General features: G+C 42.8%; 2 protein-coding genes and 1 long non-coding RNA gene across 4 annotated transcripts in view; 1 reads left to right on the forward strand and 2 right to left on the reverse strand.

Annotated features, from left to right (window-relative positions):
- Positions 1-20,898, forward strand: part of LOC308320344 — a 319,513-nt gene that overhangs the window by 193,512 nt on the left and 105,103 nt on the right. The gene's annotated exons all lie outside the window — the stretch shown is intronic.
- Positions 1,906-10,223, reverse strand: uhmk1 (U2AF homology motif (UHM) kinase 1). Of its 2 annotated transcripts, none has more exons than XM_080769930.1 (9): positions 9,387-10,223; positions 8,918-9,062; positions 8,500-8,686; positions 8,211-8,408; positions 7,836-7,930; positions 7,518-7,594; positions 7,177-7,236; positions 6,918-7,006; positions 1,906-6,434 (listed from the first exon to the last, which is right to left on the reverse strand). In XM_080769930.1, exons 1-9 carry the CDS (start codon positions 9,736-9,738, stop codon positions 6,288-6,290), a joined length of 1,350 nt encoding a protein of 449 aa, XP_080626056.1. In that variant the 5' UTR covers positions 9,739-10,223; the 3' UTR covers positions 1,906-6,287. The 2 variants fall into 2 exon arrangements, with proteins under 2 accessions (XP_080626056.1, XP_080626055.1); XM_080769929.1 differs by having other exon boundaries at positions 7,177-7,275.
- LOC308319510 (fetuin-B-like) lies at positions 16,440-20,258 on the reverse strand (the record flags this gene model as incomplete). Its single annotated transcript, XM_080769615.1, has 7 exons — positions 16,440-16,706; positions 17,141-17,263; positions 17,373-17,486; positions 18,468-18,634; positions 19,327-19,405; positions 19,651-19,764; positions 20,007-20,258. The coding sequence occupies 7 exons, from the start codon at positions 20,256-20,258 to the stop codon at positions 16,440-16,442; spliced, it is 1,116 nt and encodes a 371-aa protein (XP_080625741.1).

The raw sequence follows: 20,898 nt of genomic DNA on the forward strand, positions 1-20,898 counted from the left end.
TTGAGGTTCATATATGTGGATAAAAAGGAAATGTATGTCTATATAGCTTATATGCAATTTATATGTCCATGTGCGGGGGTGCGTCAGCTAGGTCGGGAGGTAACAGGGGGTGCATGGCCATAAAGGTTTGGGAACCGCTGCTCTAGCACATAATAATGACCACATCATTATCTTGCAAAAGGAAAATATATATCTGCTATCGGTTAATGTCAGTTTTATTTGCCGATAATGGCAAATATCGGCCGTACCTATGTGGCCGATACACGGTGCATCCCTAATTATTACAGTCATCAGTATCTTTTTAGTCTCACAAAATCTTTGTACTTTAAGATTGCTCAGTGCAGGCAAACAGTGCTTCAGTGGACGCACACACACACACACACACACACACACACACACACACACAGTCTAACATATTCAATGTCACAAAGAGTTCTGATATAAGAGTCCATATACACAGATTGCAATTTGCAAACTCCTCAAATTATCCAATTCAAAATAGGTCACAGAGCCATATCTGATGGTATACTAGTCATATGGGTTCGATACTTGAACTGACAGCCGACAGGTCAAATCAATAGTATATATAGTAAGAGCGTCTTGTGCATACATACGTAAAAGTAACTACAAATGAGCATATAAAGCGAACATCTGACTTACACCATTTTCTACCGGGAAAGCATGCCCGAGAACCCGTCCGTCCGTCGTGACAGACTCTTCTCTGTCCACACAATGGGCATCACCCACTTTACCGACTCGCATTTACCCCCAGAATGTTCCAAAAACTGAAACATGTTTCACAGCAGACTGTGGTTGGTACTGGTAGCAGACTAGTGATTATCTTCACCCCAAGGTGTGTTCTTATTCCTGCCAATTATCACAGCATGCTTAAAGGGCAAGACCACTTTTTTTAGAGGTTTTTGTTGTTTTCTTACCTTATTATGGGCAAACTATTACATTCCATGAGTTATTTCGCTCTGTTGTGTTGTTTATTAGCAATTTAAGAAATCAAAAATAGGGTCCATTGACTTCCATTGTAGCAGGGAAACAGCTCTCAAAGCCACTCTTTTAGCACATAAACGAACACAACAAAAGCTGATTCTGACAGTTTATGACATCAGGAAAACTCATGCGGTTGTAAGTTATTGAAACCGAATTTGTATTTGATGGCAGGGTTCTGTGAACGTGTACTATCCCCCATCTTTATTCATTGTTTATCTCTGTCAATCTTGCCTCATTCTACCAGCTACACAAGAGAGAGACCGCCAGAAGATGGAAACAAGCCTCAGGGAGGCCTTGCAGGAGAAGTGCAATTCGAACTGAGTAACTTGGAGAGGTCTTTCTCTGAAGTCTTAAAGAGACTGGACAAATATAAGGTAATTGCAGGTTGCAGAAAGGTGAGTAATAGTCACCACAGCATGACTTGGAGGTCATGCTGAACATATCCAATGTTTAACATGCATCATATTCTGAGAACATGTTGAAGATCTGATGTAACACTTCTTGCACTTGTCATGTGTCAAGAGCTAGCACTTGAAAATCGCTGCCAACCTGCGTTCACCTCCAACCACTAAAGCACCAAACCAAGCAGCTACTGTCAAGGACGTGGCCGGTGCTAAATTGCAGAGAACTGATCGTAATACACAGAACAGATTGATTTCCTCCATCAGCATTCTAATGCAACTTCCTCCCCTTGTGCAAATCAAATCAACCCCCCCCCCCCGTGGAGGTACAATGAACTGCAGTATAATCCCATTGCCCATGTAGGTTCATGAAATGTTGTGGACAAGGAAACATCTTGGCGAGTACAGATGTGATGGCGAGTGAAAGTGACATTGATGAGCGCTGTGTTTTACCGAAATGTTGAACATTTTTCAACTCTCAATCGACCAGAAAAGAAATGCCCTAGGTGGAGTGCTCAGCACCACATCACACTCAAGTTGAAGAGCATGAAAACTTTCACTGAGGACGTCAGAGCGGAGGTCGTCTTGTAACATCTGTGCCCAGAGTCACATTGTTTATATGCATGTTTTGTTTGCTATGCACTATTTATGTATTTTATTATTTCCCACCAATCTGCTACGCTATGAGTTTTTTTTAGTTATCTGCTGGACTATATGCCATGATAAACCAGTTAGATACATGTGTTGCTATGGCAACAGGCAGTGATTGGGAAACCCCACCCACAGCTCTCCTGGCTGATGGAGTAAGGGGCAATCACATTGTTTGAGCCACCTGGAGAGATTGACTCCGTCAGTCCAGAGTGGAGGTGCAGAGAGACAGACAGTCTACTGAGGAAGCAAGAGGAAGATTTCCCAAGTCTTGCCATATAGTCATGTTGGATTATTTCCCTTAATATTGGATTCTACCTTTGGATTAAGAGACCTTCTTCCCATTCCTGGAGTTTGGATTTCGATCGAGGACGGACTTTGCGTAACAGTGTAAAGGGTGGTAAGAGGAGAATTACCACTACACAGCATTGACTGGGTTCCATTTTGGATTTCTTTTTGGACATTTAAGTTAGCTTTGGACAGTGCCAGGACACTTGAGCTTCACACCCCATCCCTTTTGAGGCAGTTTATTTTATTTTGATTTCATTAAGTGACTATTTTGTTATTGGAAACTTTATTTTGTTTTGAGTTAATAAATCGCAGTTAAGCTTATTGACTGATTTCTGTAGTGATTATTATTCTGAACTGACCCACCACCTCCCTCATTTTTAATAAAAAGTATTTAAAATATTGCTTTGATGCTCATATTATCCTTAGGAAGTATTGAGTTGTTTTTTGTATTAGCATATGCATTCCATAGGGCTGCATAGGGCCATAGTCATCAACTTCTGACAGGAGCAGTCCCTATTGAGTGAAAGAATCTCGATTTATGAAACAAATAAAAATATTTAAAGTGTTTTTATATTTTTATTTTAGTTGTAGAGGGTATTTGTAGACGAGTATAATGTTTTAGGGCATATTTGTCTTATTAGCCAGGGATCCTTTTAACGGTTTGTCCTTGTGCAACCTCATCAGTGTTTCAGCTGGTATCAGGTAGGATAGAGCTGTGGAAGACGAGCTCAGTTCAAAAGTGGAAGACTACGAATGGGTACAAGGAAGAATTCTATTTCAAAGCACAATATATCTGTGAAAATACGCAAACAAAAGTCTTCTCAAGACACTGCCAAGCCTCTCATGACCAAGAGTGCTGTGCATACATTACGTTTGCCTTTCAGAATTCAGTGACGTCACAAACTGTACTGTAAAAAATATATAAAATATATCCTAGTGCATGCAACATCCTCCAGTTCAGGACAACGTACAAACACTTGCACACCCTCAATAAGACAAATCATACTAGGCTGATCAATAGCATAACATCCACACATAGACTGGTCATGCATTATCAAAACACCACAACAGACTAAGGGGGCTCATACACTAGCAATGAATGAAGTTAATTTCCCCCCCAACTTGTGTTCTTAAACTTAAATACACAAGTCCTAACCTCTCTCCGTAGCACAATATAAGCCAATGAAGACCCATGTTCTAACTATGGCCAAGAAAATGCTAACCCATTTGCTTGCCCTTCCAGGTTAGCATTAACTGAGATGTGATGTGGAGCTGCTCGATCAGCATTGCCACAGAGAACTAAATAAATACCCTGAACCTTTGTGTTCATTTAGAGATGCTATGATGCCAAGCTGTATCTAGCTCCATGTGAAACACATATTCCGTTTAGCATACTACTATGCCAAACTTGAAATGCCTTGGTATCCGTTTTTCCTTTCTCTCCACATTCAAAACACAAAATGTCTGACTTACATACTGCAAAAGATATTATTATAACAGCACCCTGCAACTATAAGATCTGTTTCAGATCTGATCATGGCATAGCTTTCACACCAATCTGCAATAAATATGGGTGGAACGTACTGCAGGCAATACAATATATAAATGTTTCTTTTTTAAATACAAAAATAGGTGTATTTTACCTATGTATGTAGTGTACCACAGAAAAGTGCTATAGTCAGGTGGAGTCTAATTTGGAACAAATTATGATTCTACCCTTACAGTACGTTTTTAACAGTGGGCGACAGCCAGACGAATTTGCTACATAAAATAACATTTGTTGTACTTTGGAGGGTATGACATTGTAACTTTTTTCAACATTGGGTTTTGAACAGAGACTTAAGGCCTGTTCTAATCATATGCCAGTTGTAGGTGACCACCGGAAACTACACGACGTCACACTGCGGTGAGACGCGACTCACATGTTCACCCGAACACATCTCTCCGTTTTTACTAAGCACCTTAAGTCACCTAAAACTAGAGTATGAATATAATAGGCCATTACTACACCCAGCTGTTGCTGAACAACACTGGTACTCTGGCAGGATCCATATAACAGACATTCAATCTCCTTGGTCATACAAAACGTCTAACCCAATTTGACAGGATGGGACTCGAGCACTGTAAATTGTGCTCTACACAAGATGGGATCACTAACTTTCACAATTTCTACAGCTTGATATGTAGAAATCCCATTGCATTATACGCTACTCTCTTCTTCAGAAAAAAAACCCAATGCTTTGCTTATCACAGGGCCAGACTTCACAAGGGAATGGTTTTCTAAGGCTTCCATCCACAGAGGATTGGGTTACATAATATAATTATGCACACAAGAGCAGCACAACTTTGCTGCTGTAGCAACATTTTGGTTATTTTAGCTAGCTTGTGAGTCTCGGGGGAACTTGTGCAAATTCCATCTGGCCTTTAGCATGGGACAGCAGTGCTGTAACTGGCGCTACAAATGCTATCAAATGGTACCACTAGATGGAGTTAAGCAAGACGATAAAACTTTATATTATTACTAGATATATTCACTACTTAGTGACTCATTATCTCATGTAGGATCAGATGTATCAACCTATTCTTATATTTTAACTAAAGACAAATGATCTTATCGTGTTTGACAGTCTTGCTGGATTCATGACATTTCCATTATTTCTGATCATGTGCATTGTTAAAAATCCTTGACGGTGTAAATAGTGTTAACCATCAACATTATAAGATAAGACATAAGGTGCAGTAATATAATCTCGTTGTTCGTTTCTGCAGGGTATCACATCTGACTTGTGCTCAAAGAAATCCTCACATTCTTGTCACTTATGTTAGGAAACAACATCCAACTGGTACAGGCCGTTATATATTTCCACACGTCAAATGGCAGGAGGATGGTGTCAAGAGATGAGAAAATATCTTTATCTCTCTAATCTGTTGTCCAACTTTTACAATGACAGTTGCAGCACAACTAGCCTTTGTTTCACGTTGTACTGTTCAAATGAACTGGACACCTTGTCCAGTGATCAGGCATGCGTCTGTTCTCTATGTGCACCAAGACTTTTTAAGTGATTGGACGAAATTGATCCATTGTTAGAATGGATCAATAGTACCATGGGCATGTAAAGAATACCTTTACAGTGGCTACATTATTATGATGTATATTTACAGTAGCTTAATACAAGCTGGGAGAGAGCACATCTTTACGTTTTGCCTCAGTACAGTGACCTAAGAAATGAAATGACAGTGGCTGATGCAAAAGTCTGTTTAAGATACTGTATCTTTAAGACAGATCAAGCGAATACTTGGAGAAAAAATGCAGCCCCCTTTTTTTTGTTCAGTCAGTGATTCTTAGCATTTTATCAAAAACACCGTACTGTGTGCTATGTCTGCACATGGCTGATAAGATCAGGTTTGAATGTGCTACAATTGAAATGGCATGCACAGTCGATGTCACTTCAGCTCATAAATCACGAGTGAGGGGTCCGAAAACAATGTGCTGCTGCAATATTTACAAAGCTCACTGCATGTTCTCATCAAAGGGGATCACAGCTGATTGTGTATTGTGTTCACACATACTACGTAGATGTGCAGATCACATCCCAGAATTCATTGCATAAATAGCTAAACTAAACTAATTTACTCGGATGCGACTTAGATTAGTTCCACATAATGGATACAGGTCAGGAAATTATCAAATGGATGTGCAATGGTACAATAGCAACAACACTAGATACCTGAACTGTTTGTCTGCGTTCCTCACCAAGTTTGATTTATACTCTGCATGAATCATTCTTATCTGTTGAACAGCACACGGGACGGTTACCCTTTTTTCCCCCACTTCTGCAATTAACTCGTGATTCAGAATAATTGGATTACTGTCTCTCCAGAAAAATAAAAAAACACTTTTGTTCATTAACACAAGTATAAATCAAACGTTTTGGGTGGGGTACCTCACTGCACAGTCTGGTATAAGTAGCCCCTCTTATAAGCACTAAGGGGATAAAAGGTAGCCACCACAAACTTCCCATCAAAGGTGCGGCCCGTCAGTAGCCTCTGAGCCTCTTTGGAGTCACTGGAGGTGGCGTACTCCACAAACACCTGATGGAAACACAGGTAACACATAAGCAAATGTAATTATTGAATGAGACACAGGTGATGGTCAGACAGGAGACAGACAGAACATATATGTAGGTATAACAAAAGCAGTCTTTGTCCGTGATTGCATGGACATTTCCCAGTGTTCATTATGTGAAAGTGGTAAGGTAACATACCGCTTGTCAGCATTCATTTACACTTGACAACAGTTGCACCTAAATGTCTACATCATGAACAGTACTGTATATACCAGTGGCTATGCTCATGAACCTCATGTATACGGTACTGTATGGATGCACATGCTATGTAAAATAGATACCAATTGTTTTTTTTGTTTTATTCTTATTTTTTACCCCTTGTTCCCCCTCTCTCTTTTTTATTTGTTACCTTTCTTGTATTGTTTAAAAACTAATTCAATGCATTGTTTTACATCAGTAAACCTGTGATATGACAATACAAATGATTGTGACTCTGTAGGGGTCTAACCTGTCCTTTTCCTGGATTCTCCTTAGGGATGAGTAGAGAAACCACTGAACCATACTTCTCGCACTCCTCTTTCATGTCTTCAAGTATGTCTGAGGAAAACAAGACATTGGCCGTTAACAAAGACAGTAAATAAATTGTATCAATAATTTCAGAAAAATCCGGTAAATCTGTCCAGATTGGCTTTTTGGTGGTTTCAGAATTTTGTCATGGATTTTTTTTTTAAAGACACTTGGACACAACATTTTTGTAAAGGTGCTACCTTCATACTCCTCTTCATTGTGCAAGTGGCTGTCATCAATCAGGTTGAGCAGACGCAGGACTGGAGAGGGCAATAGAACCAGGTCCTCAATGTGAGGGGCTGAGAGCAAAGACAAAACATGCATTCAGGTGAGTGGAGCATTAGGGCCGATTCATACTCCTATTTTACAGCTGTTTCGGCGCTGTAGTGGCGAAATTATTTTGAACCTCAAATGACGTCACATTGTAGGCTCTACAGAGCCGAACCGACTTTTATTCTGCTCTAAAATAGGAGTATGAATCGGCCCTTAGTGTGTTTGTGTGCCCGTTCTTTATGTAGTGCTTGATATGTCCTACGCATACCGAAGGGAATGCTGAAGAGTGGGCTCTGGAGGGCAGTTTCAGCTGTACATCTGTGCTTGGGGTCATTGTGAAGCATGCTGCAGAATGAATATACAAACACAAAAATGTAGATGTAGTAAATCAACTGTGCAACTAAGAGGCAGTACATTTATGGTAAATATATATAAAGTAGCATAACAACTGGAAAGAAGAGCATCATTACAGGTATCTTAAATACCAAAGATCTTTCTTTGAGGGCTATGGTATATGCATCTAAAGCCGCCTCTAGTCATTGGCAGTATTTCTGTATTCCTTCTGTGTTAAGTGTGTTGTCGTTACCTTTTGATAAGGTCTCTGAGGTGATATACAGGGATGGCAGGGCACACCAGACTGTTACTGGAAAAGATATGGTCTACTATGGCAGCACTGTTGTCCTAAAGAAGCACAAAGCATAGGATTGTCTTCTTTTTCAGTTTACTTCCACATAGCAATTTGGCAATTAGCACTTTGCACCAGACGGTGCATATTAAAAATCACACTTGTGTGAAGTGAGGTGCGCTCTTAGCCTCTTATCATACATCAGCCAATCAAATCATCACATTCCATGCTACAAACACACCTACACACAAACCTGTGCATAGGAGGGGCTATAGGAGCAAAAACAATGCATCTATCAATCTATATCCGCCCATGATCTATAGGCTTTAGCATTACCTTCCACTCCTTGGAGCGGACAGTCTCCTTGAGTTTGATTCCTGAGTACATCTCCAGTAGGATGATGCCAAGGCTCCACAGGTCTATGGCCACAGTGCCGCCCGAGTCCGCTTCCATCTCCACTCCGGCCCGGGCTAAGTTGTTCTGGAGCTCAGCCTCTGGCGCCCGGTACCCGTCTGTCTGGATGTACTTCACGTCCTGGGGGAGATTGATTGATTAATATTTTGATTTCATTGACTTTTCCCCCCACACCGGACACACGAACGCAGTCCCAGTCAAGAAGACACACCTGGTTTCCCTCTTTGAAACTGAGGCCAAAGTCGATGAGCTTGAAACATTCGTCGTCGGCGCTCCAGAGGACGTTGCGTGGTTTCAGGTCGGCGTGGACATAACCTTCCCTGTGGAGGAAGGCCAGAGCTTCCAGGACGTCCCTGGCACAGTGCTGCACCATCCACATGGAGTGGCCTTGAGTGGCCCTGCATGGATTACGGACATTTGTTATCTCGCAACTGAAAAGTGGTGTCCTGATGTGCACTTTGTGAAACGGTGTGAAAGGAGCCGTTTCTTAAACCGTTATCTAAACAATTAACACGATATGTAACATTGTGACGTTTTAGTAATATAATATTGTTCCTGCTGTTCTACATACTGTACTGATTTTGTGACCCATCATCGTAATTAAGTCCATATAAGAAACAATGTCCTACCTGCCACCCTGGTTGTCACTACTGGCTGCCAGAGCAATACCTCTCACCAGCAGCTCTGACACACTGACATCCAACAGTTCCAGCAGCAGACAGCGTGTCGACGCACCCACACCGCTGTGGTTGGTGAACACACCATACAGTGTCACTGGCAACAAAAAAAAAGAAAATTAAACAATGGAAAACTATATATTACGATTACTATAGTATAAACGTGACTTTCTGTTTAAACTATGGCATGTCATGGCAGAATTTTCAATCGTCACACAATAAAAGTGTGGCCATATTCTCATTATGATGGATTCAGTAGAATTGGATCTTGATTTCCCTGGTCAGGAATAGTGAATGGCATCCTAGGGATACTCAAATCCTAAATGTATTAATTTGTTAACAGAGTTAAAAAATATATATAGCGGTAGCCTCTGTATAAAATAAAATAAAACGGTAAAGGAAATGTGATTTATAGGATTACCTATGTTCTTGTGCCCCTGGATGTCTTCCAGCACGGACCTCTCCTTGTGATACCCGTAATCTCCTCCCTGAGTGTCGGCGGTGAACTCCTTGACGGCGGCGGTGGTGGTGGTGGCTCTGCCGGAGCTCACCCGGTACACGGAGGCCGAAACTCCCTGGCCGAGGCGCGACTGGACGTTCCAGATCTCGCCGAATATCTCGAACAGGACCGGCTTCATGCTCTGGTCCACCACCGCGTCTAGTACCGCGGCAGGGCCAGCTGGGTCCCCCGCCGCTGCTGCCATCATGGCGGTGTTATGTTGTGGTTGTGGACGTGTTGTTGTTGTCGGGTCAGAGGAGCTGCAGTGGGCCATTTAGAGAGAAGAGAAGCGATGGAGCCGCAGCTAGTTGACAGGTTCCAGCAGCTGCTGCAGGAGCATTGCAACCAACCACACCGACCGACCGACGCGTCGACAACAGCAGCAGCAGCCAGTTAACGCTGCAACCACACTACCAGAAAAAACTACGGTGCATTATTATTATTATAAGATTATGGTGTGCTTGTTGAAGCCCCCCTATTTGAATGACTTTCACAAAATCAGCTGGCCCAAAAGTTAGCTAGTTCCTTTGGAGTGGCTAAACTAGCCACAGAGTTGGAGCAGCATACAACAACAAACCATTTTAACGGTGTGTGAATGTGAATCTTCCTCGCCCCATAACATTGCATTAAGCGTAAGCAAAGCGACCTATTATCGGCTAAATTAATAACTTGTATTTCGTCGGCTTCAATGACAACTAAAGTTTTTTTTGCCCATTTGCTGAGTGAGGCATTGGGCATTTGCTGCTTGTTGATGTTTTAGCAGCAGTGTTCTTTCAGCAGATATAAACTAGCAGATATAAGACTTCCGGTGGACGATCACTTCAAAATAAGGTTACCCTCTAGAGTAAACTGAATCCATTGACAAACTATTCATTTGCACATTAAATTGCAAATGTGCAAATGAATAGTTTGTCAATTTGCACATTAAAGCTCGTCTCTAAACTGCCTCCCCCTGGCCAGCCGGGTGCCTGATGGAGGGGAAAGGAACTGGTTGGAATAACGTGTTCCTTCCACACGCTACATCCAACCAGGGAAACTCCCCGCTGTCAGGTGTATTGATTGATTGATTGAAATCTTTATTAACAGTTTGCAGAATTACAGTACATTTCAAGCACAAACTCAATACAAAGACTGTTAACTGTGAGTGGACGACCCAATTAAGCCTTACACTTGTTTACAACAGGGTCCACATTGTTCAATTCATCAAAACATTTAGAGACAAACAAATAGACACTTCTATGTAGTTAAAGAACAGAACAGGAATTCATCATATAGGAAGCGAAAAGGGAAAAAAAGTATATATACAGTGAGGGGAACAGGGGGATAAAAGAAAAGAAAACGAAAGACAGAGTGTAGGGCGCCTGCACACAACACCATGCGTTGATGCCATGTGTGCATATGTGCAGGCACCCAACACCACGTCCATACAAAAACATAGTACAATCCAGATACAAATTCAGCTTTTACAGAGGCCAGTTTCGAATTGCAGCCATCCGTAGGTGCCCTCTTAGAGCAGTTTTGAAGGAGCCAAGGGATTCACATGTCTTAATGACTGTTGGTAGGGCGTTCCACATTTTGGTCGCATAGGAGCGAAAAGAATTTAGTCCCTTGTTTGTGCCGAATCTGGGTTGTACATGGTTTGTTGCACTCCCTCTGGTGTTGTGGGTGTGGACTTCGTTTACATTAAGGAAGTATTTAGACAGGTACATGGGTATCTTGGTGGTGTATCTAATCTTGTGGACCAGACCCATTGCAAGATGCTGTACTCTGTCGTCGACCCTAAGCCATCCCAGCCTGTCAAAGTGGGCAGGGGTGAGGTGGGTTCGGGGGGTGAGGCCAAGTAGGAGCCTGACCAGTTTGTTTTGGGAGGTCTGGAGCCTTGTTTTAAGGGCCTTTGAGGTGCTGTGGTACCAGGAGGTGGATGCATAGTCAAAGAAACCTTGTACAAGGGCTCCTGTTAAGGTCTTCAAGGTGTTTTTGTCGACCAGTGAGGAGATCCTGTAGAGGAATCTTGTTCTTTGATTGACTTTTTTGATTACGTTGGTGGCCATCTTATCACCGGAAAGATTGGCCTCCAGGATGGAACCTAGGTAGGTAATTTGATCCTTCCGTGTGATAATATCATCACCAACTCTAACCAAGAAGCCATCTGCCTTTTTGAGATTACTATTTGATCCGAAGAGAATGGATTCAGTTTTTCCCAGGTGTAAGGATAGTTTGTTATCAGCGAGCCAGGTGCAGATTCTACCGAGTTCAGAGCTGAGGGTCTTTTCAACCTGCAGTTTGTTCCTGTCCGAGACCAGCAGTGCTGAGTCGTCTGCGAACAGGAACAAGTTGCAGTCACAAGCTGAAGTCATGTCGTTTACATATATTAGGAACAGTAAAGGCCCTAGTATGCTTCCTTGTGGGACGCCACAGCTCACTGGGAGGGGGGGGGACAGTGTTCCGTTCACTTCCACCATCTGTTCTCTCCCCTCCAGGTAGGATTGCATCCAGCTCACTGATGTGCTATCAAAACCAATAGCTTTAAGCTTGTTAACCAGTATGGAGTGGTTCACGGTGTCAAAAGCCTTTTGGAGGTCCAGCATGACCATGCCGCAGTATTTTCCAGCATCCACCTCGTGTTTGATGTGGTCGCTCAAATAGAGAAGGCATGTGTCAGTGGAGTGGGATGTTCTGAAACCAGATTGGAACTCGTACAACAATTTATTAGTGGCAAGATACTTTTCAACCTGTTCATAGACTATTTTTTCCATCACTTTCGAGATGGAGCTTAGAATAGAAATAGGGCGGTAGTTGCCGGGTTCTAATTTGCTCCCTTTTTTGTACAGGGGGGTTACTTTGGCCAGTTTAAAATCTCTGGGGACCTGTCCTTGTTTGATGGAGAGGTTAACTATGTGGGTGATGACTGGAGCTATGGAAATGGCTGAGTCTCTGAGAAATTTGGAGGGAATATTGTCATGGCCAGTGGCCTTGTGGGGTTGGAGGGCACTCAGTTTCTTAAGTACCTCCTCAGTTGTTACCATTGTCATTTTAAAATCATCTTTACAAACACCTAGGTTTTTGTAGAAGCCTTTGATGTGCTCTACACCAAAACGCCCAGAGTGGGAGGGCAGTTTGTTAACCAGCATTGTTGCAATGTTTGTAAAGAAGATGTTCAAGTGATTGGCTACATCAACCTTGTCAGTGATGAGGGTGTTATTTGATTTGATGTTTATGTTAGTAAACCTGGTTTTAAGTTTCTGACCACAGCCTAGTTGGTTGTTTAGTAGCTTCCAGAGCTCCCGAGGATTGTTTTTGATTTCCTCGGCTTTATCATTGATAAAGTTACTTTTGGTGTAAATTGTGTAACACTTGGTGCTTGTAGATCCACGGCTTGCCAAGCCGTGTATATCCACGGATATCCCAAGCCGTGTAAGCCGTGGGGCGAGCCGTCTCTCTCTAGAGAGAGAGAGAGATTTTTTACCTGCAGGCCTACTATATTTTCACCTGTACTTTGAGATTTTTCCTGTAGCCTACTTTTAAACAGAGAGAGAGAGGGGGGGGGGGGGTAGGTAAAGTGTCTAGTTATAGTGAGAGTTGAGGGGGCCCAAGGGTGGTCATCAGCCTCTTTTGTTTGAGTGTGCTACCTGCATGTGTACGCAACACTTGGAGCTTCCAAGCCGTGGTGTATATCCACGGCTTGCCAAACCGTGTATATCCACGGCTTGCCAAACCGTGTATATCCACGGCTTCCCAAGCCGTGGGGCAAGCCGTCTCTACAGTTTCTCTGTAGTGGTCCGCAATTAACTGCGCTTGCTAGTAAAACACAGCCAGTGCTCAGCGCAGAATTGTAATGTGTGAGAGATGGGATCTGTCACGGGGCAGCCCCTGCCCGGACAGGTAAAATATCAACTTCTTTGCCATTGCGCTGAGCACTGGCAGTGTTTTACCTATACTTGTGACCTCTGCTTGGATACATGGTAAGTGGGGCACCGACGATCTGCAAGCTCACAACACGCTGCATGTGGAATTGTGGACGCAACACTTGGAGCTTGTAGATCCACGGCTTGCTGTGTATATCCACGGATTCCGTGACAATTACCTAAACATGAGAGAGATGTGCCATATATGCGCACGCACGATGATTCCATTCACACCTCTCTCTCTCTCTCTCTCTCTCTCTCTCTCTCTCATCACATGGCCATGAGCCATTACCATGAAATGGAAAGCAAAATACAGCACGATATAGTTTCACATGCCACGCATAGACTTGTTGTGTAGGCTACTACGCAATGGCATTTGGCCTGGGTCCTTATCCACAGTTTATCTGCGGTCCGCAATTAACCTATTGTTCAAGCTTCACACTCCAATACAAATGAAACTATTTGAATAAATTAAGGTTGTACACATCAGTGAAATTAACCTCTGAAAATCCCTAATTGAGAGTGTTGGTACTAGCAAGCGCACAGATCATATATAAATCGCCACATATGTGTTTACGTAACTCGAGAACCGTTTTCCCCATCGACTTCAAATTTGACACACCACCACAGGGAGTGCATCTCCCAATGTCAAGTCCGTCAGATCACCGGTTGTCCAGAACCAGCACAAAAGCCTCTGCCCAGGCTCCGGACAGGGAGATCTCCATATATGGAGCTGGCCTGTTCTGACACAATGACGTTCTGATATCACAATGAGGCGCAATCAACATATGGAATGTCAGAACAGGTCAACTCGAGATCTAAGGGTTTGAGGTCAGATGTGGCCGGCGCCATATATGCAGATCAAGGTGATGACATAAATTGTATTTGTTCTCATCAGTTGTCACGATCCGAGTTGGCTTTGTCCGAGGCTTACAGGTCTTTAAATAAATACTTTATGAAACGTCTATGGGAAAAAATAATTGAAAATTGTCTTCCGGGGCGCTCGTCGTCATGAAAGGGGGCGCCCTAAATGGAAGCGTGATGGACGGATCGACAGACTGACAGGTTTTGCAGGTTTGGTCGCAAATTCGCAATAAGCCCCACACCCCACAGTAGAAGGCCGCATTTAATGGGAATCAACAGCCAATTTAAATCAGCAACAACCGGTTAGGGCACATGAGCGCTCTAATAATACCAATCATGAATGCATTATTAAAATGTATGGCCTTAGATCTCCATTTAAAAAAAAACACTTGATCTTATTCTGAAGGCAACCGGAAACCTTATATATGCTAGCTCATAGACAGGAAATCCAATATCTGTGGAATGAACGGAGCACTAATCTCCCTTCCGGGGCCAACTTTCTCTAGCAGAGTTGTGAGACAACTGTGAAGGCTTTGCGCCACCTACCGTGCGGGAGGGCACGGTCAACACCGTTGACCATAAAAAAAATCACACCAAGTCCTTTCAGGACAGCTTGGCCTTGGTCCTTTAATAATAATAATCACAAATACCCAATTAATCTATGGGGAAAAGAACAAACTCATTATAGGATACCATACTTTCCTTTCCACCACCCAACAACACAACACTGGTGATTGCATTTGTTGATAACCTTATTATTGTAACATTTATTAAGAATACAACACACTTCACTTGACAATGAAAATGTCTTTAATGCAAATTGAAAATTATTAAAGGCTTCCCTATGAAATATGTCTGTCTGGCACAAGCCTGTTTAGGCTGTCTGTGATTGGTCCAATCAGATCATGCATCATGGGACTGATTGCAGGCTTGCAGCGTGCGTTTTCCAAATTGTTGCAACTTGTTGCGTAGTGGGTACAGTTTTGGGAAATTTGACTGTTGGGACGGACGGATATGGATCACAGAAAAAGTGCAGCCTACAGATGAGCGGTGCTTTCAAATGGAATGCAGAAAAGCCAGAGGCCCAGAGCCATAGAGTTAGCTAAAAGAAGCAAAAGAGGCTAAATTCATTCATGTTCCTAATTCCTTACATTTCGATGAAGTGGCAACTTTGCAGGGATAGGAAGTCGAGAAAGAGACTCCTATAGGTAAGACACTGTTTATTTCTCTATGCTGGTTTTGTTTATTTCATTTGTACATGACAGACGTTGTTAGGCCATGGATTATACATGTGTGTATTTACTATTTTCATTGATTTTGCTTTGCTTGATGATGCGTGCCGTGGTTGTTGATAAATGTGTATAGGGCTGCAGGGCATGGCTCTATTCTGGCTGGCATAATGTTGTGACACTGTCTGACACACGCATTTAAAGGGATACTAGCTAGGCCAGTCTGTGTTTGTAAACAGTGAACCCCCCTCCCCTCTGACAGGTCTTTGGACACTTATTATTGTGGCTGGTTGAGCCGATCAGTACTGCTGCTGTTCTCTTTTAATGTCTTAAACTGTGTAAATTCTGTCATATTTACAGTTTAACTGTATTCACAGTATATTATCCCTAATTAGTTCTGCTTGACTGTTATTGAGGGGCGCTAGCCCATGAGCCCAACCAATACAAGGCTTTTGAAGATTACGTCATATGGCAGCTAAGTCTATGGGATTTATCATTTTCTGTTTGGAGCACATAATATGATGTAAATCGTTCACTGGCCAAGTCTATGGACTTTAATGTTTGTTTAGGGCACTAAAAGATGACGTAAGATGTCATGTGACCAATATCAATATATTTTTAACTCATTTTGTTTCAAACAAGTGGCAGACAAGTCTAATGGCCCCCTGTGACGTAGGGCCTACAAAAGCGAAAAAGGTGCTCCTCACTTCACAGTGTGATTTATTTTAATATGTACAATATGTCTGTATGCCTGTGTACAGTGCATGTGTTGGTAGGTAATTTGTTAGTACTAACTGGATTAATTTCATGACAAGCATGCTAGAGAAGCATCTGTTATACCCAAACTTCGTATTACCCCATCACAACAGTGTTCTCTCTTTTCATTCCAGTTTATGATAGGAAAGTTGTAGTTTGGACAGTTAATCGGGAACATCCATTTGACCCACACCCGGGCCAACAAGCTCCGGCACAGCTAATCAGAGTTTAAGTCTGTCCAATCCCAAATGATGCCTGCGAGAGCCGGGACAGAAGCCCGCTACCGGGGAAGACCTTGAAGAGGCAGGAAAGTCAACTATAGCCCCCAGGGAGCCCCTGGGCTTGGTCAGGCCAGGGCCAGGGGTGGTAGTGAGGGTTGCATGGTGGACATGCTCGTGAGGGTGCAGATGTAAATGGTTGTGGTGCTGAAGTCCACTGTGCCCGTTGTCTGCTTTGGTACTATGGGCCCGCTCCTCCACCGCGGCAGCCTAGAGAGAACGATAGAAAGAGCCTGAACACAACTTGTCAGGTCCGAAGTGCTTGTTCAGGTCCCTTACTGTAATTATACAACCCAAATGTGATGGAAGCAATAAGATGAAACTGAACAGTTTCATTGTTTCATTGTTCAGAAGTTCTGTATTTGTGAATTATTACAATCATTTAGAGTATTTTTTTAGTAAAGGTTTACAATAAAGTACTATAGCAAATAGAACAGCTTAAATAACTTTGGGAACAAAAATAAATGTTCATAATTGAAGCATCTTATAGCATATTGAACATATTTATAATCATACAACCGTATTGTTGACATGTGTGATATGTATGATATACCGGTATATGTATATACCGTATGATACACATGTAACCTGGGATGTGGTCAGATATGTAAACTCCTGTGTAGTGTAGCAAATGATTTGGGTACCTCGGGTTCGTAGATTTCACACTGCACTTCCACTGGCTGTCTATTCTCCTTAACTTTGGCAGGCATTCTTGCTTCAAACTGGTCCTCCTGGGCTGTATGTGAGCCCAAACAAAAGCCCCTATGCTGGGAGACGACACAGAATAGTTGGACTTGCACATATGGAAGTTGTTAAAGTGTGTGTGTGCTGTGTGCGTGCGTTCGTGCATGCGTGCGCGCATGCGTGCCTACTCACAGCAAACTGACAGTCCATGAGTGTGCAGTTGGTCAGCTCTTCAGGGGCATTTAGCTTGGAGCATAATGTCTCCTGAATGGTGAACTCCACAAAGTATGATGGGCCTTCATTCCACTGAGAATACAAACACCCCAAAACACACGTGTGAGTGCGCACACGCACTACGCAGGGACGTGTGTCATCCTGTCAGTTGGATGTTGTTGAACTGTGATGGAATATTTTGTGAAATGACGCGCTTGCAGAGTGCACACAGTGCAGTGACTGCAGTCGTCTTGAAGATAATCGAGGCTTCCTATGTTGTTGGTTCCTATCTTTAAAACACAGGTGAAATGATGTAGGCCTAGTTTGTCTATTGACTTTGGTCCATAAGTGATATATCTGCATTGGACCTTTCAGGCTTAAATAATGCAGCAGATACTGTAGCATTTATAAAAATAAAAATAAACAGTCAAGGCAGCGGCTTTATCGTCTCAGGAAACAGAGAAGTTTCAATGGTAGTACTAAGTACTGCACCCTGATGGTCTACACTCTACAGGTTCTCACTGAGAGGGCTCTCACTTTAACATTGTCTCCTGGTATGGGTCTGGAACGTTATTGGATAATTTGGGAGAAACAAAGGCAGCTTCAGGACATAATTATACAACCGCTTCATAACCAAAAAGGCAATTCAGGTTTGCAATGACTCTACCCACCCTTTTTACGGCTGTAACGGTGATTCTCAACCATTTTCATTTCAAGGACCCCCAGTTTGACATGCATTAGCTACGGACCCCCATTTAATGGCATTTCTCATTTCTATCTCTGGGACCCCCAATTTATATTGTGAAATCACTGTTAATTTAACTCTGAGAGTGTAATGGGTCCATTTGGTTCCATTTGTACACTCTCAGAGTCAAATGTACATTTGGTTCCTAATTATCATCTAGCTTAGTACCCCCTGGAACTCTCTCAAGGACCGCTAGGGGTCCCCAGACCCCACTTTGGGAACCACTGGTGTAGAGTGTCCTAATAACTCCCGGTAAAAAGGAGCATTACAATAATTCATTGTGTGAGGAGGAGGACGTTATTTTAGGTTAGTTTGTGTTGAAAGCTGACCTGTGAACTGGCCTTGGTGATGTTTTCCAAGGTAAAGTAGTTGGCCAAGAGGCTCTCCGTGTTGAACCTCTGCATTGACTGCATGGCCATCTCCATGACGATGGGATCGTTTAGGTTCTCAGCTGTGGGGCAGTCGGGGCACGCGTCCACCACTGCAGTGGCGGGAACTAAAACACAACGAGTTAAATTAATGACATGTCAAACCGTCTGATAATACAATTTTTTTTAGTGCATTGTTCACTTGTTCTAAAATAAATTATTCCTGACCTACTTTTGTAAAGCCCAGACATTTTTATGTAGACTAAATAGCATTTGTATGTAGACTTATAGCATTTGTATGTAGACATAGCACTATAAAGTACATTCCATTATATAGATATTCCACTGTTACGTTCTTAACTTCTTAGCTTATGTGTGATTCATGATAACTACTTTTTATGTATGTGATGTATTGCCTTGGCTTGCCATGCTTTTTGTTCTTGCTTAATGTAAATCGCTCTGGATTAAATGCCTACATTGTAAAACAAAACAAAAAACATGCTAAACAAATGCTAAATTGAACAGTGGAAAAAAAATCTTCCTCTGTGACACTATAATTACCTAGCCACTTCTGAGATGTATTGTTTTCAGATTGTGTTTACTTGTTGATTTCTGGATAGCCAGATAAATACATGACATTCCTTAGCTTGCCGGCTGCTTGCTATTTGATTTGTGTTGTGTGAATTCTACTCCTCATTACCACTTAGTACGGCATCAAAATACCCTTAAATCAGTTGCTCAAGTCACCTGACACTGGTGTTATCATTCATAACCTTTATCTAATCCTGTGCGAATTTCAGCACTGTAGTATAATCTGTACCTTGACGAGTTTTACACGAGTAGCTCTGTAGTTCCACTTCAGTATCAACATGAATGGACACCTGACACTCCCCATACACCTGTCCACACACACACACACACACACACACACACACACACACACACACACACGTGCGCAGGAACTGAAACTATAAGGTAATTACTAACTTTCTGAATGAGCAGGCTATTTGAGGAGTAGGACTTTGGATCATTCATGAACTAGAAAAGGCTCAGAGAAACTGTGTGTGTGTGTGTGTGTGTGTGTGTGTGTGTGTGTGTGTGTGTTGTTTGAGTGATACGGTAGCATCCTCTACTGGATACTCACTGGAACTGCACCAATGTCCCTGACTTCACACTGTTTCCATGGCTTCCTGCTGGTCACGTGACATTTGGTCTCTAAGACGTCTATGGTCAACTTGTAGAGCAGGCCACCTTTCTCCTGAACACACACACACACACACACACACACACACACACACACACACACACACACACACACACACACACACACACACACACACAAATGAGGGTCCACTGGGTTGGTTGTAGCTTGATTTAATAGTTTACACACTTCTGCTAGTGCTAACACGCACTCTCTTTGCCACTCTCGCTTTTTCTTTTGTCATTGACGTGAGTGTGAGTGTGAGTGTGAGGTGTACGTGCGTCATTGATTGTACACACCTTTTCAGCTGCGGTGTGTGACATGTCATACAGTCTGTTGAGGCTGAGGATGTATCCTTGCGTCCGGTCCTGGTTGATCTTCTCCAGGGCCTCCTCTGCTACCCGCAGCGCCTCCGGGTTCCCACAGCCAGGGCTGTCTGGCTGTGGTGTGGCCCTGGTCCCCTGACCAGGGCTGTCTGGCTGTGGTGTGGCCCTGGTCCCCGGCCACAGCCAAGCCAGACACAGGGCCAGCAGCCACACATTCACAGTCATCCCGAAAAACACACTAAAAAATCTGTCCGTTACCTTAACTGCTAGTTTATTCTGAAACTTAACCCTGAAGCTTCAGCAGCTACAGTAGCATCGATGCTAATGACCGGGAAGGCAGCTATCATGCCAATCTTTGGCACAGATCTTTTAATGCTAGTTCTTATCTTGTAATGCTAGTTTTAATCACCAGACAGCAGCCCGGCTATTCTGACGGCTAAACATGTGAGAAAGATGTGTTTTGGGCTACAAATTGCTTGATGGGGACTGCTGGACTTTTCCCCCTTTCCCAAAGGACAAGCAAACAGCGGCTATCTGCTATAGGCCAATGGCTTGGTCTGATAACCTCACATAACGGGGTCATAGGACACTGGGTGCAAGCAACGTAAATAGTATGTATATCAGATCATGGTTGTTTGCTCAATGATGACATTCTGCTCATTTAACAGATAGCCCAATCAGGCTATCGTCGTGACTAGACTTGAGTTTCGATGTAAAACACAAATAAATTGCTGAGTCAACATTTTGAGAGAGGGCCCGATAGGAACATTAGTTATCATCAAGGATAGTTCATAGGTGAAGAAGCAGGTGTTTTGAATCATGTGTATATAGGGAGTATCATTCATTGATCGATGGAATTATTATT

This window comes from Protomyctophum bolini (assembly GCF_963924005.1).
Source record: "Protomyctophum bolini genome assembly, chromosome: 8".
NCBI lineage: Eukaryota > Metazoa > Chordata > Actinopteri > Myctophiformes > Myctophidae > Protomyctophum > Protomyctophum bolini.

Excerpts from the sequence above, each read along its gene's own strand:
- uhmk1 (XM_080769929.1), bottom strand. The coding sequence starts at position 9,738 with ATGGCCCACTGCAGCTCCTCTGACCCGACAACAACAACACGTCCACAA. Across the intron at positions 8,409-8,499 it reads GTTTCAAAGAGGGAAACCAG|GACGTGAAGTACATCCAGAC; the intron begins GTGTGTCTTCTT and ends AATCTCCCCCAG. Across the intron at positions 7,931-8,210 it reads TCCGCTCCAAGGAGTGGAAG|GACAACAGTGCTGCCATAGT; the intron begins GTAATGCTAAAG and ends GTGCTTCTTTAG.